The following is a 19227-nucleotide window of genomic DNA, read 5'->3' as shown; positions in this document are numbered from 1 at the left end:
GGCACATAGATCCTTCGCCCGGCGGTAAGCAAGAGTCCATCTTCTACCCAGAAGCGCCTTGTCTTGCCCTGAACGGCTAACTCCATAAGCTTCTTCGCCTCTGGGTCATGCTGTAGACCATCCTTGATTGTATCTTGGATGTCGCAATGTGCTGTGGTGATGGCCGCCAGCTCGAACTTCCTGCTAAGGGCATCGGCCACAACATTGCCTTTGCCCGGCTTGTACTCCAGTTCATAGTCAAACTCGGCCAAGAAGTCTTGCCACCTAGCTTGCTTCGGGGTGAGTTTCTTCTGTGACTGGAAGTAGCTAGTGGCCACGTTGTCGGTCTTGACTAAGAACTTGGAGCCAAGTAAGTAGTGTCTCCACGTGCGTAGGCAATGGACGATGGCTGTCATCTCCTTCTCCTGCACGGTGTACCGCCGTTCTGTCTCGTTCAGCTTGCGGCTCTCGAAGGCGATAGGGTGCCTCTCTTGCATCAATACTCCTCCAATGGCATAGTCAGAGGCGTCCGTATGCACTTCGAATGTCTTGGAGAAGTCAGGCAACGCTAAGACCGGCTCCTCTGTCACGGCAGCCTTGAGGTCTTCAAAGGCCTCCTTGCACTCCTCGCTCCAAACCCACGGCTTATTCTTCTTCAATAGCTCAGTAAGTGGAGCGGCTTTAGCGGAGTAGGCGCTTATGAACCTGCGGTAATAGTTAGCAAGTCCAAGAAAAGATCTAAGTTCGGTTACCTTTGTGGGCGCCTCCCACTCTTTGATGGCCCGAACTTTTGCTTCGTCCATCCGTAGCTCTCCCTGGCTGATAACATGTCCCAAGAAGTGCACCTCATGTTGGGCGAACTCGCACTTCTCCCGCTTGATGAAAAGTTCATTCTCGCGCAAGACTTGGAATACTTTCTTTAGATGCTCCACGTGCTCCTCCAAGGTGTTGCTATAGATGACTATGTCATCCAAGTAGACTACTACAAACTGATCTAGGTAGGGGTGGAAGATCTTGTTCATTAGTGTGCAAAAAGTAGCGGGTGCGTTGGTTAGGCCGAAGGGCATCACCAACCACTCGTATGCTCCATACCTCGTTACACATGTGGTCTTCGGTTCATCTCCCTCTGCTATGCGTACCTGGTAGTAGCCCTTCCTTAAATCCACCTTGGTGAAGTACCTGGCCTGTCCAAGTCTATCAAACAAGTCGGCAATGAGCGGGATGGGATACTTGTTCTTCACAGTCACCTTATTGAGCGCCCGATAGTCTATGCATAGGCGCAACGAGCCATCCTTCTTCTTTTGAAATAACACCGGCGCGCCATAAGGTGCCTTGGATGGGCGGATATGACCGGCCTCGAGGAGCTCCTTCAACTGCTTCCTCAGCTCCTCTAACTCAGGTGGAGCCATGCGGTATGGTGGGTATGCGGGCGGCCTCGCTCCTGGCTCCAACTCGATCCTGTGGTCTACCTCGCGCCTTGGAGGTAGGTGTTTTGGCAACTCTTCGGGCATCACGTCTTTGTTTTCTTCAAGCACCTTCTCTATGCAAGGTGGCAATGTCTCCTTAGCACCATTGCCTTCATCCAAGCTCGCAATGGTGGCTACGAACGTCGGCTCCCCCTTCTTTAGGCCCTTCACAAGCTGCATGGCCGACAGGTGGGTTTGTCCTTCCTTCTTTGGCATCTTGACTAGAGGTACCATGCAGGGTCCCTCTCGCTCCATCACCAAGAGTTGTTGAAGGTAGGGATCGATCATCGTGTGGTACCGTTGGAAGAACTCCTGTCCAAGGATGATATCAAAGATATCCAAGGGGGCGACAGTGAAGTTTGTCTTACCTTGCCACTTGCCCAGCGTGATGTCCACTCCATGAGCGACTCCGCACACGGGAGTCAATGGTGCGTTGACCGTCTTCAGGCGGGTGTTGCTTGGCCCATAACTTAGCCCCAACCTTGCTGTCGCCGTCTTGGTCATGATGTTGGCTTCAGCTCCAGAATCCACCATGGCACGAGCTGGTCGTCCGTTGATGGATATGTCAACATATTGGGCAGAATAATCCCCCGCCTTCTCAGCTTGCTTCGCGATGGCTCCACATAGCCCGATCATGCCTAGCTGAGTCGTGTCCGAGCCCTGCCCTTGGTCTACTTCCTTATCCTTTCGCTCCCGCAGTATGGCACCAAGGTTCTTCATCTCCGGACACCTGGCATAGCCGTGAGGACCTCCGCATATGTAGCAGCCGCTGCTCTTCGTGGTCTGCTCCTTTCTCTCGGCGTAGCCCTGTCGCCCGAACCTCCTACCGTCGGACTTGTTGGAATCATGGCTCTTGGGTGGAGGATGTTGCTCTTTGCCTTTGCCACGATCTCCCCCACCTTTGGCATGACTACTCCTTATTTCTTTGCCCTTGCCTCTGTCATGCCTGTCATGCTTAAAGTCCGTCAAGGCTTCGGCTTGGGTGATGGCCTCATCGATGGTGCTGACTTGACGGCGCTCCAACTCCGTCTTGGCCCAACTCTGCAGCCCATCCATGAAGTGGAAGAGCATATCTTCATCTGTAAGGTTGGGGATTTGAAGCGTAAGGGTAGTGAACTCTTTCACGTAAGCCCGTATGCTACCCGTATGCTTCAGCTCCCGGAACTTGCGTTTGGCCTCATAGATGACGTTGTTGGGGAAGAAGGCCTTCTTGAACTCGTCCCGGAACTGCTCCCAGGTGTTGATGGTGCATAGACCCTTCCCGATCTCAGACTCCTTGCGCTTCCACCACAACATGGCCATCTCCGAGAGGTATAGCACGGCCGTGTTGATCCTCGTCTCGTCGCTCTTCACATTGTTACACTTGAAGTAATTCTCCAAGTGCCAAAGGAAGTTCTCCACCTCTTGTGCATCACGGGCACCTTTGAACATTGGTGGCTTGGGAGCCTCAATCTTAGCCTCCCGGTCCGCACTGGACGTCATGCATCTCCCGGCATCTATGTCTCCTTTGAGTGCTGCTATCTCGGCCTTCATGGTCTCCATCGTGCTTAGCGCGTCCATGAGCCGACACTCTAAGGAAGTGATCACCTCCTTCACCTCGTACTCGGCAGCCTTGCGCACCTCCAACTCCTTCCGGATGTTGTCGTTCTCCTCAAGGGTGAACTCCTCTAGAGACTTGAACTTGCCGTCGACCTTGTTCAAGCGCTTGCCTAATATCTCCACTGCTTGTCGGGCAGCATCCACCCTTGCAATCCACTCTATGCCGGGCGTGACGTCCACGGGCTCCTCGCCTCGCTCATCGTCACTCACCTCAGTGGCCGAGGGTGAGTAGGATGTTAGGGCCTCGCTTGGTGTAGGCTCGAGCGGCACCTCCTCATTTCTCTTAGAGTTTTTCTTTCCCTTGCGGTGCTTCCTTCCAACATCTTGCTTGACGTTGTTGGCGGTGGTGGCGTTGATGTCTCCCTCACTTGCCATATCCCTTAGTAGAACCTCGCTCTGATACCACGATGTCACGGACTTAGACTTCCACTAAGACTTCCGTGCGGCACTTGACAACTTACTCACGAATCTTTCACGATCTTGTAAGCTCAAGTAAGCCTTTAAGACTAGATCGCTAAGGGAACGCTAAATAGTAAGAAAGACAAGAGAGCTTTTATGAAGAAGGCTTTTGTATTGCTTGGAAGAATACTTGTTTGCTTGATGGATTGCTACAAATGAATGCCCCCTCTATTTATACTACTCCTAAGGGGCCCAAGTGTAAATAAAAATTGCTATACAAGTCCCTCCATATTTACAAAGAAGTCCCTCTCTAGAATTCTCTACACACTCTAGAGAATTCTAAGTCTTTCAAGACTTCTCTACAAGTTTCTATAAGGATCTAGAGTCTTCCACTAACCTCTCCAAGACTCTAGATTCTTCTACCTTCTTCAAGATCAAGTGGCGGGTCATAACATAGTGGAGTAAAACGTAGGCGGTGACGTGCAGACAAAATTAATGCTTTGAAGCTTTCATCTATTTTCTTTGTTATTGTCATGCAAATACTAAAGACGTCTCTAGCAACTTCACCACACGTGGATTGTTGTAATCTGGCACATCTCTTCCTTTCAACAATTAACTCCCCTATTTATGTTTTTTCAAACAAAAAAATCCCAACTATATATCCCTCCTTTGTCTTCTTTTCTTTTGTACCTACTTTATATTATATATAGTGTTCAAATACAAGTCCTATATTGAAATAATAATAATAATAACAATAATGGGGAAGATATGTGACAAAGTGCATGGGTTAAAGCCAACTATAATGATGGTGTTTATTCAAATAGGTTATGCAGGAATGACTTTAATGTATAAATTTGAATCAAATGATGGAATGAGTTTGAGGATTTTAATTGCTTATCGATTCCTCTTTGCTGCCGTTACTGTTCTTCCTTTAGCTCTCTACTTTGATAGGTAACTCGGAGCTCATCTACTTTTCTTACATATGATTTTTATTTTATATATATTGTTACTGTTTGGTGGGGAGTCGAACAATTGCTGCGATGTTTACTTGTTCTACTTTTTGTTTATTTGTTTTTAAAATAAAAATATATTTTATTTTAAATGTTCTCTTATATATGACTACTATAAAGTTTTAATTGTTCTTTCGTATATGTAGGAAGAGTAGGCCAAAAATGACATGGATGGTAATGTTGCTTGCGTTTCTTTCTGCACTCTTCGGGTAAGTTCCATTACTCACTTCATTTAATTAATTAACTAACTGCAAATGTAAAAACAACTCACAAATTGAATATTAATTTGATTCTTTTTAAAAAAACAAACTTTTTATGGTCTTCTTGACTTTTTCAGCAAAGAATCTCCTCCATTACTATTGTGTTCATTATTTTTTAATAAACGATATTGTTATACTAATTTTTTTTTTTTTATATATATATATTATTTGACTAGACAAAAATAGATTAGTGAATTATTTGTTTTATTTTATTATTCTATGTAGATTAATAATAGAAATATTAATGTTAAAAGTTAATTTTTTTAAATAATTTAAATTCCTTATATCTTGAAAGATTTTTGTCAAAGGATGCCATTAATTATGAGCTCTGCAATTTACTAGATTCTTGTAATTCATTTTGGTACTAGTGCTTTCAATTAAGTACATGTCTGCCATTAACTAATTTACTCCCTCTGTTTCTTTTTACTTGTTAAATTTTGACTTAACATACCTATTAAAAATATAATGATTGATATAGTGAGTTTATCATTTTACCCCTATTAATTAATAAAGTTTTAAACATATTTACTCACTATATTTTTCAAAAACATTAACTCAATGTTAATAAATTGAGGGCATAATAGAAAGAACAAATTGTCATTTCTTGATTTGTCAAAATTGACAAGTAGAGGAGAAATCAAATTAGGAAATATTAGACAAGTAAATAGAGACGGAGTAGTTTATTTGCACTTTAAATTTATTTTATTTTCTATATATATATTTGCAGGTATTCAATGCCACAAAATTTGTTTGCAGCAAGTTTAGTCCTAACTTCAGCAACTTTTGCTACAGCTGTACTTAATCTGATTCCTGGTATCACTTTCATTGTAGCCATATTCTTTAGGTATATTTCTAATTTCACTATATTAATTTGACCCCTTACGCAAGGTATACTTTTGGCTATATTGAAAAAAAGTTATTTCGGAGACACTAATAGAAATAAAGGCTTTTTTCCACCGCGAATCAGTAGGAAATTTATGTTATAAAACATGATTTTTTAATTTATTTTTCATTGAATCAGCTTACTGAGAAAAATATTTCGTGGAAAATAGATTTTCATGGACACTGTGAGAGATTTCCTAATTTTTTCATAATGAAAATATTTTTTTTTCTCTCCAATTTAATCAAAATATTTGTGAAAATAGCTATTGAACAATTTTTCAGTAAAAAATTCAGTGGAAAAAATAGTAATTTTTTAATAATGAGAATAATAATTTGTGTTTAACTAATATGTTTGAAAATCAATTTTTCGATATTAGATCAATAATTTGCCATCAGCCAAGATTTCAAAAGTGTTTCTCAAGGAAAACTTTTCTTTTCAACTTCTCTTAAAATTACAAACAACATATGCCCAATGTAATTTCAAAAACAATAAGATACACCCAATGTAATCTGAGAAAAAAAACATTTCGTTTAAAAATATAAGCAATTTTGGCTTTCTAGATATTTTTTTTTGCAAAAAAAAGAAATCTCCAAATCCTGATTTAGGATGCTTTTCTAGAATCTCTTCTTTCACTCGTGAAACACTTATTACGTATCTTTAAAAAATCATAACTTTTCAAAATTCATGGAAGATGAAGAGAGAAGAAACTCGTGGGCTTATGTCTTGCCACTTTCCTATTTTGATTTTGTGTAATAAATTTTTTTGCATTACGTATATTATTGGGAAACGTACGTAAATATTTATTATATATAATAATAATATTTTTTTTGGGCGAACACTTATAATACAGTTTTAAATATATATTACAGAGAATAATTTATAAAATACATATAATACAATTTTTATTTATAGATAGTATATTTATCACACACTTTAATAGATTTATAATACATTGTTTTAATTTCTTATCGAACAAGCATAATATATTTTAAAATATTCACAATACATTTATATTACATTCATAATTCACTTTTAATGTATATCAGATTTATCATAGTATTGCTACGTATTGTTATAGATGATAATAAATAAAAAATATTGCTAAAATCAGTAATTATTTATTAAAAAATACTCATTCAAATAATTTTTTCTATTTTAATTTTGGAGAGGGTCAGCATTTGGGTTGATTTTGTACCACTGATTTTCTGTTAATAAATCGACCCATTAGGTGTTTGGATAAAATAAAGAAAAAACTTTTCAAACACATTTTTTTCCTCTCAAAAAACTTCTTTTAAATGTTGCCGTACGACTAATTTGTGATCCCTAAACTTAGGTAATACAATATCTAGTGGGTTGACTCATCAAGATTTCAAAATTACAACTATTCCGATCCGATTTTTTTATATGAGAGACTATTTTACTAAGAATTAGCTAGGACGAAATATTAACTCTTTTTTAGGAAAAGATATTAATTTTTTATATACCTTATTTTTTTTTCTTGGAAAAAGAATATAACGGTACGGTTATGAACTATCCTATAGATGAAACGTATGCATACATACATATATACATGTAGAGTGCTAAAATAGAGGATTGTACGCATAGTTAATTGGCGCGCACAATTTTTTACAATTGAATATAGAAGTTATGTGAAAATTTAATTAAAAAAATTGATAAATATTAGATTATAAATCTATAACTTTTAAGAGTATATGAATGTCATCATGAAAATCTAAATTTGTAATAATTTGATTAGGTTGGAGAAGTTGGGTTGGAAGACAAGGGCAGGACAAGCAAAAGTTTTGGGAACAGTAATTGGAATAGGTGGGGCTATGCTTCTCACTTTTTACAAAGGCATTGAAATTAAAACTTGGTCAATCAAAATTGACTTTAAAGGACAGATGGCAGCCTCTCAGCAACACCAAAAACCATATGCTCATATTTTGGGTCCTATTTTGGCTATTTGTTGTTGCCTTTCCTCAGCATTATCCCTCATTTTACAGGTAAGTATGTAATAAACTTGTCCTTAATTTTTTAAAGAAAACAATTTTAAAAAATGTGAAATTTATTAGATTTGTTTTTTTAGTTAATAGTTTAGCCCAAAAAATAATTTTCTACCTTTAAAATAATGAAAAAATTATCTAAATACACAACTTATTTTATCATATTCTCTAACATTCTCTACCATTGAAAAAATTATAAAAATTTCAACTCTCTCCTATTCTAGGATATATCTCTTTACGCAATGTATCGGGACGTAAGATACATTACTTTACGCAATGCATCATGATGTTTTTGGGATATATCCAGATTCTACTAAATTTCAGGATTTTTTGTAATTTGAAAAAAAAGTATGTATAAATGTAATTAGCTCTTATCTTAAACTTAGCAGTTGCAAGTTTAAAGACCAGCAGCGAGATTTGTGTAATTTGGGCTAAAAATGGCCTTATTTTCACATTAAACTTAACCGAAGACTAATAAGGGCATATTTAAATCTATTCAATATTTTAAGGGCATATTAGAACCTATACGCTTACTTTAAGAGCATATTTAATCCAATTTAGTTTCTAAATATAATTATGCAGCAACTTGTGAGTTGCATTTATAAAACAATTTGGTTAAATTGTAGTAATTTTCTCATCAATTTAAGGTGTCATATAGGCACATTGTGAACAATTTTAAAATAACATAGTGTGTCATTACATACAATTTAAATTAGAAGTTCTAGGTAAAGACACAATAAACATAATGTTCATTTTATCCTTCTTGATGCTAATTTGTATATTGAGGTGGGATTGGAGGAGTCTATTATTTTTTCTTGATGATTTAGTCTTTTCCGGTTTAGATATTTTTACAGCTTAATATCTGAATTAATTAATACTAGTATATTTTTATTTTAATTCTGATATCAAATGACTACATAAAGATGAGCATGTAGTAATAAATGTGTGACTTAACTATCAACAAAATAATAAAAATTGCCCTTACATTGTAACAAAAAAGACATTAAGTAGTAATAATTTTTTTAGCAGTAAATATTTATTCTCACAAAAATATTATAGCGGTAATTGAGTTAATGTCATTGTATTTTGAGTTTCTAAAGTCTTTAGCAACATTTATATAGAGTGTTGGATACAAATACCCATATTTTTTATTGTCAAGCAACAATTATATTATTGTTGCTAAATCTTTTATTTGTGGTAGTAAATTAAAATAGGGAAAATTATGCGAATAGTTAATTAGTTAACATAGTTATAATTTAGCTAATTTATAATTCATCACTATAAATGTCAATTATAGTTCGAGTTTGTATAATTCGCACGTTTGTATAGTTCGAAATTTGTATAATATAATTTGTATAGTTTTTGAATAATATAATTTTGTATAATATAATTTGTATAATTGTTTAAAGTTCAAATATTTGTGTTTGTATAAATTTGTTATTTCGAGTTTATACAAAAATAGAGCGAATTATACAAACTCACCCGCGAATTATACAAACGAGACAACTTAGACTATAGCTACAATTCGTAAATATGCAAACTATAACTAAGAGTCTAATTAAGTTTATTATAATTGTTATTTGCGAAATTTCCCTGTGACCCAATTCTTTTCAACGGTAGAAGCCTTTCTAACTTTTAAGTCAAATTGTATTAATAGAGGACAAATTTAGTGAATTTCACGATTTTTTTAACCACTTATTTTTGTTACGTTCTAAATAGTTATTGCTAATGCCAGGTCTCATTGATCATTCTAGGGCATTTGATGTAGTACTATTGATATTTCCTCTTATTTTTGCTAATAATAAAATGTACAATTTTTAGGCCAAGATGAGTGAGTTGTACCCTTGTCATTTTTCTAGCACTGCCTTAATCTCCATTATGGGAGCACTTCAATCTGGAGTTTTTGCCCTTTCTACTGAAAGAGATTGGAGCCAATGGAAATTAGGATGGAACCTTAGACTACTTGTAGTAGCTTATGCGGTATGTTATATTTCCATTACAGCTTTTAATTTTTAGTACCGTATAATAAAATAATATACTATCAGTACGTCCTCTATATAACATTTTATTAATTATTATAACATTGCACTTTAACGTCTCATTCCTTTGGAATCGATTCTCATGTATAAAGCATTTCACTATAGCAGCCAAAATATATTCAGACAAATGACGATGTTTGACTTTAATTGATATTACTTTATATATAAATGTTGTTTTTTTGTCTTTGTAGGGCGTGGTGGCTTCTGGATTAACAATCATCCTGTTGATGTTTTGTGTAAGAATGAGAGGTCCATTGTTCGTGTCTATTTTCAGCCCTTTAATGCTTGTATGCGTTGCCATCGCCGATTCTTTAATTTTCAACGAAAAATTACACTTGGGAAGGTATTCTTTTGCACTATTTATTTAGTTTACTATTTTAGAATTATGCATGTCTTAGTTATGAACGTATTTAGAAATATCCCTCATTTGGATAGATGTCCCCAAATCGACTTCGATTGATTTACCCGATCCACTCTTTAAACCCCAAATAATTAGACTTGCTTTACTATTTAATTTCTAGTAAAATTTTTTATAATATTTTTATGAATTTAACTTTATTTTATTTATATATGTTGGAATATTAGTGTGGTAGGAGGATCAATAATAATATGTGGATTATACATGGTGTTGTGGGGGAAGAAACAAGAAATTACAAGGACTTCCAAATTGACACCTTCAACAAACTATGAAGAATCCGACCAAGAAGATCACAATGTCATTGGAATTGCTTCAAATTTCCATCCTATGAATGAAATGGAACAATTATCAAGCCAACAAGTTGTAAAGGATGACAATGAATCTATTAATCTTGATTCAAAGGTTTAGAAGTTACCTTTTTCATGATGAGAATTTTAGTTATATACATTAACGAATATAATAGTTACAAGTCAATTAAGGTCGGTCTTGGCACTATCTTCCTTTCTGATTTAATTTAGTTTGCTTTATTCCCTTTGTTTTCGGGTTATTATATCTTTGATAAGGGGATATATGATCGGTCTATTCGGATTCAGCTTAGCTTGAGTGAATTTTGCTCCGATAAATATTAATGCTTATTTAGATTGCTGACATGTGTCCTTTTTTAGTCTAAAGGCTAATATTTATTTTCACTTTATCTATATTAAGTACTATAATCAGTGAGCAGCACCCACCACTAATATATCCCCTTAATGTCACCATTATTTTTCTCTTTCCTCGAGAAAAAAGACTCAGTTTCTAAGTACGTTTTCATTTGAATTTACTTTGATTTGAGCTCAGGACTCAGGAGTGATAAATTGAGGCGTTAATTAATCCTCATTAAATAATTCGAGTTAGGAACAAGAGAGTAACATGTAAATGAGATTCATGCTATTATATATCACTGTGGTTTCTTCATCTGGATCAAAAAGAGGATTTCATTTCACGATTCTCATAGGATATGACCTGTTTATATATGTGATATAAAAAACCAGCTTCAAAAGTAGATTGACATAGTCTTCAAAAAGTGTAGCAGGAATTAGTACATATTGTTTACGCAATAATTCGATGTTGTATTCCCTTTAAGCTCACAGTGCTTAGGTGTCAACTACAAAGTTCTTTAATGTATGACCGTTCATATGAAAATTTTTCAAAGACTGCATATTTATGAAGGTTTTCCTTCAAGATCATCTGATCAACCTCCTCCTCCTCCCATACTATCATTGACTCTCCATGCAAATACGAGATAGACTTCATAGATATACGTATGTTGTTTTTAGGTTAATAGTGATTGGGTGTATGGTTTTATGCTGAACAACCTCAGGTAGAGGTTGTCCAGGGGCTCATGATGACATGGCCATATTCTTACCGGAAAAGTTCTCGATGATGATGTTCAATACGATGACTAGGGTTTTCGTTGTTGAGAGCTACTTCTAGTTTCTACTTAACTCTTGTTCCTAACCTTCTATTAAGCATTAGATACTACACAAACAATTTTCTTTACTCACACAAAATTTTATTAATGTGGAAAATGTGTTTTTGACGATTTACTCTGTTCCCTCTATCCTTAATACAAATATTTATGTGAATTGCTCATTCTTCTTGCAAATTAATTAATGTTAGAACAAGAGTAATTTTAAATTGTTCTTTCAGCTTTTAAAATAATAGGCTCAGAGCCCGTTTGGATTAGCTTATAAGCAATTTTCAGTTTATAAGCAGTTTTAGATAAGCTAAGTCAAACAAATTCAATTATTTTTTTAGACTTATATTAAACTAAAAAACTTTTTTTTTAACTTATAATAAACAGTTTTTAGCTTATAAGATGCTTAAATAAAGCTTATCTAAACAAGCTCTCAATGCTAAGTGCCCAACCAAACATCATGTATATTTATAGTACCGATTAAAAAAACTACTACTATATGGCGGGACAAAAACAAATGTTGAGATCAGCTGAAATAATAAGAATGATGTAGTTGGAGCTTTGAATTTCAAACCTTCACGAGTCGAGATGATAACAACACTTGTTTGGAGGTCTCTAATCTGTGCTACAAAACGGACATTGTCTATAATGTGTTGTTAATCTGTATTACTAAAACACTAAGAATAAAGACTTTGGAAAATTTCGTAAGAAACACTAAGATTTAAAGAGTAATTTCAAAATCAGAAAATTCAAAATCAGTAAAAAAAAAAAAAAAAAAAATTCAAGAAAGAAAATCGAGTCAATTGAATGCATAGTGTTTTCTTAAGAAAATGATTTTTCTTAAGTACCCGATATTAATGAAATATATTCTTACAGGATAGAACGACCTTACTCACTGGTGTATCGGTAACTAAAACCATGATGTCAGCGAACCGCTCAATGACAGTAAAGAACTCTCACACCTTTTGAAACCCAACAATCTCTCACACGAATGGAAATGACTCTAAGAAAGAGAAATGGACAAGTGTGTACTTTATAAGCAAAGATTAATTGCATTAGAATAAGTAAGTTTTCCTTTGTACTTTCCGTAGTGAACATAATGTCGGATATGCTCAATTAAACAAACAAACCCCAAGTTTACTTTACGCATTTTTTACTTTCGAAAAATAGTGACTACAACTGAATATAAGTGCCAGTAGACTTATTTCCTCTGCATTCCCTGTGGGTTCGATCCCAACATAATTGGGTTCTATATTTGACAGTGACCGCTTTATACTTCTTGATTGGAGTGTAAATTTGGGCATATCAGGCATGACCAGAACTCAGAAACCAATGTTGGTTCCCAAGCGAATCCTTGGTCTGCCTAACACACAAGCGAAAGACTTAACTCATAAAAACATATACTCAGATGGGCACAATAAGTATAAATAAACTTGACTATCTCATTTCAAACTTCAATACCCAAAACTAAATATATGAGATATAACTCAATGTTTTCAAAACATACTCAAATGAATAAAACTGAATAAACTCAACGTTGTCTGACTAGTCTATGAAGCTTCTAAATACTGATCCTGAATAGGTACCGGGACGGACCCATGACTACCTCAAAACGTAATACTAATACTGAAATAAAGACTCAAGAGCTCTTCTGGATGCAAAGAGGTCTCATCAAAGTTGGGTAGAAAATTGATCTTCGACAATGAACTGTAGAGGATCTCTATCACCTGTGTCTGCATTATAAAACGATGCAGCGCCAAATGACATCAGTACATGAAATGTACGGTATGTAAAATAGATGAAAAGAAACTTACATCAAGATACTCAACTCAACTTAATTCAAGAACTCAAATCTGAAAATAGCTCAACTCAATAAAGCATGCAATATAGTGTAACATCCCCTAAAAACGTTGTATACGATGTTTCAATTCTCGCCTAAATATGATACAACCTCTGTATTTTGGGCATAACTTTTCATAGAAATATCCATATTGTGTGATTCAAATTTTTGAGTAACCACAAGAGCTTTACCTACAACTCTTGTGAAGACCATATTTTAAGTTTCGGAGGTTACGTAGGTCAAATAAATTAATTATTGTAAGACAGAATGCTGTGATGGAAAGGAGTGTTTATAGAAGAAAAATCATATCTTACTGTAGGATTATCCAAATTGGTTTATTCTTGAACGACATAAAACTAGACTTCTATATCTACAATTCTTATGAGACACCAAATCCTAATAAGGAATTTATCCTGTTCAAACGCAGCTCCGAAAAGGAGTATTCTGTCAAAGATAACTCATTTCACCTACCATGGAAAGCTCTAGATACATTTGACATCACTCATGACATAAATTGTCCTACATTTAACATCATCCATGACATCAATATATTCCATTAAATTTTTAGATTTTTCTTTATAATTATTTTATTTATTGTTAGGTCTCTCTTTCCCACCTATAAATACCCACCTTATGTCCTCATTTTATTCATCAAGCTTTCTCAAGCAAGTCTTCTCTCTATACACTTTTTTACACATTTTCAAATATAGTTTTAGTTCTTAGTAGTGAAGAAATACTATTCTGGTGATTCATATACTCCGGGTAGTACACAAAACGTTCCGGCGGGGAGCAAAAGTTAGGACTCAAGAGTGTTCATTAAGTCTTTCGGTTCCGACTAAAGCTTCGGATTCCACGTATGTAAGGCTTCAATGAGAGTATTCCTTCCACTCTCATGTCTAAATTATTTTTATTATATAATAAATTATATTTATTTTCTTTAAGCTCTACTCTAAGTTATGTGGGTGTTTATCCATGGGTTCTTCCACCTATGTAGTCCAAAAACTCTTTCAATTAAGTCTTTTGATTTCAAATAATATTTTCTTATGGTAATTCTTAATTTTACTTAATAGTATGAATCATGGTTAAACTAATGATTATTGCTCTATTTTGATGCAACATAATTTCATATGTATGAATTGATGGTTTACAAGTAATTCCTCTATTTATCTATTTAAAGGTTCTTGAAATTCATGGTGGGTTGTTTAAAGAATGATTTTTAATTAATGGATTTCAAAGTATTTATGTATATTTATTTACATACATATTTGCAAGTTGAAGTGATTTGAACCCACCTAGTTTTACTATGTTTTTAATAAAGTTTGACTTGAAAGCTTTGACTCTAAATAAATATTTATGAAAGCAATATCTATGATAAAAAAGGGAGTCTAATGAAATGAAAGAATGATGAAATGATATGAATGATGGATTATTTATGCAATAAGGACAATTCTTGCATATTTGAATTATCAAATGTTTTAATGAGCTATTCTACCGAATATGATGTTTGAATTCTCAAGTTATATGCTATGAATATTTTGAAGTATTAAACTATTCTGTGGGATTGACTTAGCACCGAATGAGGCATTGAGGTGGGATTCAGTAAGGGAATCCTAGTAGCAATCCCTTGTCTCATTAACTATGTGCCAACATAGGAGCCCTTGTAGGCTTAGGCTAATGGATCCATGAAAACCCTTAAAGTTAAAGCTAAAGAAATGAATGAAATTGACGGAGTTCTATCCGGCAAGTAGTCTTCCCGGCCAACGTAGGGGGTTATGTTGGATTCCATGTAATAGCTCGCATGGTCTTAAATCTAATAGTTAGAGCTATTGTTGGACATATGTAAGTTGAAGATTTACTATTATGATTTCCGCTTATTTATTTATCATCATTACCTATGAAAGGCTAAAAGAATGCTAAGAGGCTTGATTGAGGTACTTTCGAGTTCCTCATCCGCCATGTCACGTCTAGGCCCTAGGCTTGGGTCGTGACATATAGATATAAGACAATTCTTTAAAAGATATGAATAAGTAATGCAACTCAGTGTATAAAAATATAATATTTTACACTTGGAAAGTTTCTCTAACTGACAACCATCACTTGTGAGCTACGTGATGATACAATGAACTGTTGTCGTTGCCACAACCGTCCAATACCTTGTTAGGATAAGGGACACAAACTCATCTCTGGATACAATAAAGTCCTCTTTTGGGACTATGACGAGTCGTCCGAAAGTCCTCTTTTGGGACATAGTCTTCTGAGAGAGTAGCAGGAATTAGCACATATTGTTTATGCAATAATTCGACATTGTATTCCCCTTTTAGTTAACTTAACACTGCTTAGATATTAACTACAAAGTTCTTTAATGTCTGGCCATTCATATGAAATTTTTTCAAAGACTGCATATTGATCAAGGTTTCCTTTCAAGATTATCTATCTCATCAACCTCCTCCTCCTCCCCTCATACTATCATTGACTGTCCATGCAAATACGAAATAGGCTTCATAGGTATAGGTATGTTATTTTTAGGTATAGTGACTGGGCGTAAGGTTCTTGCATAGTTTAGTGATTGTTGTTGGGTTATGGGTGATGGTGTTGGTAAGGTTTGATGATGAACAACCTCAGGTAGAGATTGTCCAGCGGCCATGGTGGCAATATTCTTGCTGAAAAAAATCTCGATGAGGTTCAATACGATAGCTAGGGTTTTTTGTTGTTGAAAGCTACTTCTAGTTCTGCCTAATTTGTTCCTAACCTTCTATTAAGCATTGGCTACTACAAAAACATGTTTTTTCTTACACAAATCTTATTAATGTAGAAAATATATTTGTGATGATTCACTCTTTCTTTTCTATGCTTAGTAAAAATATTTATGTGAATTGGTCATTCTTCCTCTAAATTAATAAATGTCAAAACAAGTAATTTTTAAGAAAAAATTACCTAAATACATCATTCCTTTCTCACTAATACATTCCTATTCCCCTCTAGGATACGTCCCTCTCCTCTCGGATATATCCCTTCTTTGTGTATCAGAATGTCCTATCCCCTCTCGAATACATCCCTCCCCTATATATCCGGATGTCTTACTAATGTATCTGAAAGTTTAGTGATACATCCGAAATTCATAAATTTTAAGAGATTTTTATAATTTTAAAAAGTGTAAAAAAATAATGTAATTTGCTCTTAACACAATTTTTAATAGTTATTTCAAACTTTTAAAATATTGGGCCATGCTAAGTGCAAGCCAAATATCACATGTATATTTTTTGAAAAAAATCGTTATATTTATTATCTAGTTTTTTTGCAATTGAAATAAATGTCAAATTGTCAACTCTTCAGTACTATAGTAATAAATATGTTGTGTTACTATTTGAGGAAAATATAAAGAAACAAATAATAAATACAATCAAACCATCAACATTTTGTATAGCCATGTGGCATTAATCAAGATTACCATTCTGAATTAATGGAGCAATTAGCACGGTAGAAGATTCATTGTACTTAGAGCCCGTTTGGATCAAAACCAACTTAAAGCCCCTTTTCAGCTTTTGAACGTGTTTGCCTAATGCTAACTTTAAGTCAGAAAGTTCTTAAAGTCAGTCAAAAATGAAAAGTTAGGATTTCTAACTTTTTTTTTGTAAGTGCTTAAAGTCATTTTCTTTGACCATGAAAATTACTTTTATATCCCTTATATTTTAATTAAATTCCCAAACTACCATTTTTATTCTTTTAACACTAAAATTCACATAATTTTCTTCATTTAAGCACTTTCATCCAAACACTCAACTGCTTATTTATAAAAATAACTTTCAGCACTTTAAAGTTCTAAAAGCACTTCATACATAAAAGTTACTTTTTTTAAGATCATCCAAACGGGCTCTTACTCTGTTTTATCGCTTTTAGAAGGTCAAAATTATTATTTTGGGGGCAAAAGCACTTTTGCCGGAGACTTGAGGTGTTTGACCAAAATAAAATTATTTTTAAACAGTAATATCGATAAATTTTTTTTTGACTAATTAGTTTCTTTCATACTTATTTTTACAAAATCATTTCTCTAGTTAAATAATACTAATTGTAAAACAATTTTAATTATAATATTTTTCGTAATTTACTCTCAAACACACTTCTTAAAATGATTAGTCAAATATAAACTGTTGGTGTTTGACCAAAATAAAATTATTTTTAAACAGTAATATCGATAAAAAATTTTTTGACTAATTAGTTTCTTTCATACTTATTTTTACAAAATCATTTCTCTAGTTAAATAATACTAATTGTAAAACAATTTTAATTATAATATTTTTCGTAATTTACTCTCAAACACACTTCTTAAAATGATTAGTCAAATATAAACTGTTTATCAAATATGAGTATTAAAAAAATACTTCTCTAGTAAATTGATTATCATAAATAATTGTTTCTCTTCAATAGTAAAAACTATTTTGATAGAAGCTTTTCTCATACTAAGCAATTTTAACTGCAAATCCAACGTAAGCCATAAAAAATTGAAACTTGAAGAAATAGTGAGGTAATTTGTAAAGGAAAAAATAAATTACACAACACTCAAAAAAATAAAATTAAAATGAATGCAGACTGATCTAACAAAAATCTGTGTTGTTTTCAGATGGAGGAATTTGAAAATGCCAAAGCCTTCCTACACCATTGACCAAATTTTTCCTACACAAAAAAAGCTCTGCATAAACTTTTTCTACGTCACGATCCACATCATGCATAACTATATGTGTTACCCCAGGTCTTTTTCTATTTCTTGCCATAACAGCAGCTGAATAAATAGCTGACATTCTTCCTGGTGCTTGATCAAAATAGCCTTTAGGCCCATCTATCATAATTACATCCCATTCTTTATCGTACACTTCGTCAGACAACATGTCCAATGCTAACTTACATTTATGGTTACCTCGTAAAAACGATTTTGTAGCCCAACAATCCGGTTCCTTATAGTAATGTTCGATTAATTTTTCTGCCTGGTATAACGTTGTTCGATATCTCACAGTGTTGGCACGGAGGAACGACAAGTCTTTGAGTATTGCCCTGCTCCATTTCGGATCTTCCTCTAGAAATAGTGTTGTTCCTCGTGGATTTATGGATGACCACATAAATGAGTCGTGACCAAGCCCAAATACTAGGAAATTACAAGGGGTTAGAGATTTGAGAATGTCGAATGTTATCTTGATCTCGTCCATTGTTTGTTGAGGTGTCACCCGTGACGTGGCATAGTGGAGGATTGCGTCGACTTGGAGATGCTCGAACATTATTGTATCATCACTCTCCGTGGAGTTTCCATTCGGGAGGATTCCCAGGCCCAATACTACTGGAGTTTCGCAGAAGGCGGAATTATTTGACATTCGAAATAAAATGAAAATAAGTAGTGTTGTGCAAGTTAAACATATGAGTGCTAATTTCAACATGTTATTGTAGGTGAAATTATTTAGTGTTGATGCCAATTGGGAGACTTCATCGCATATTATGCTTCAACAATGAATGTTCATGGGAAGATAATAGGATGCAAATAACCCTTTAAATATCTGCCAATTTCCGCTTCAAATTAACTTTGTATTGATTCCTTTAAATTGAATGTACATATAATTAAATAAACCATGTGTTTTCCTCATTACACATCATGTATAATGTACTAACTCTAAAGTTTTTGTGTTATTACAAAGCAAGTTTTCAGGAACTTTAGCCTCTCAAACCATCCAAGTGTCCGTCTTCCACGATAAAATGAATTTGTGGAAAGGAGAGATTAAAGGATCGGAAATCTTTTTCATTATTATAGATAATTTTTCAACTTTGTAAATTATTATATACAATAAACATAAGAGTAATATAATTAATAAAAATAAAGGATAATTTCATATAC

General features: G+C 34.4%; 2 protein-coding genes across 2 annotated transcripts; one reads left to right on the top strand and one right to left on the bottom strand.

Moving 5' to 3' along the window:
- The first annotated feature begins 4200 nt into the window (after positions 1-4200).
- Positions 4201-10480, top strand: LOC129891238 (WAT1-related protein At1g25270-like). The gene is made up of 7 exons (XM_055966530.1): positions 4201-4394; positions 4600-4662; positions 5441-5557; positions 7353-7599; positions 9421-9579; positions 9830-9981; positions 10224-10480. The coding sequence occupies exons 1-7, from the start codon at positions 4201-4203 to the stop codon at positions 10462-10464; spliced, it is 1173 nt and encodes a 390-aa protein (XP_055822505.1). The 3' UTR covers positions 10465-10480.
- Positions 10481-17875: 7395 nt separating this feature from the next.
- On the bottom strand, positions 17876-18936 carry LOC129893272 (probable methyltransferase At1g27930). Its single transcript, XM_055968781.1, has one exon. The coding sequence runs from the start codon at positions 18773-18775 to the stop codon at positions 17945-17947; it is 831 nt and encodes a 276-aa protein (XP_055824756.1). The 5' UTR covers positions 18776-18936; the 3' UTR covers positions 17876-17944.
- Positions 18937-19227: the final 291 nt, after the last annotated feature.

This window comes from Solanum dulcamara, chromosome 6, assembly GCF_947179165.1.
Source record: "Solanum dulcamara chromosome 6, daSolDulc1.2, whole genome shotgun sequence".
Lineage (NCBI taxonomy): Eukaryota > Viridiplantae > Streptophyta > Magnoliopsida > Solanales > Solanaceae > Solanum > Solanum dulcamara.
Note: the sequence above shows the minus strand (reverse complement) of the source record. Positions and strands in the feature narration are given on the sequence as shown.

Bases quoted from the DNA above. Each gene is read 5' to 3' on its own strand.
- LOC129893272 (XM_055968781.1), bottom strand. From the start codon at position 18,775: ATGTTGAAATTAGCACTCATATGTTTAACTTGCACAACACTACTTATT.
- LOC129891238 (XM_055966530.1), top strand. From the start codon at position 4,201: ATGGGGAAGATATGTGACAAAGTGCATGGGTTAAAGCCAACTATAATG. The intron at 4,395-4,599 runs GTAACTCGGAGC...TCGTATATGTAG, and splicing joins TTAGCTCTCTACTTTGATAG to GAAGAGTAGGCCAAAAATGA. The intron at 9,982-10,223 runs GTATTCTTTTGC...TTGGAATATTAG, and splicing joins GAAAAATTACACTTGGGAAG to TGTGGTAGGAGGATCAATAA.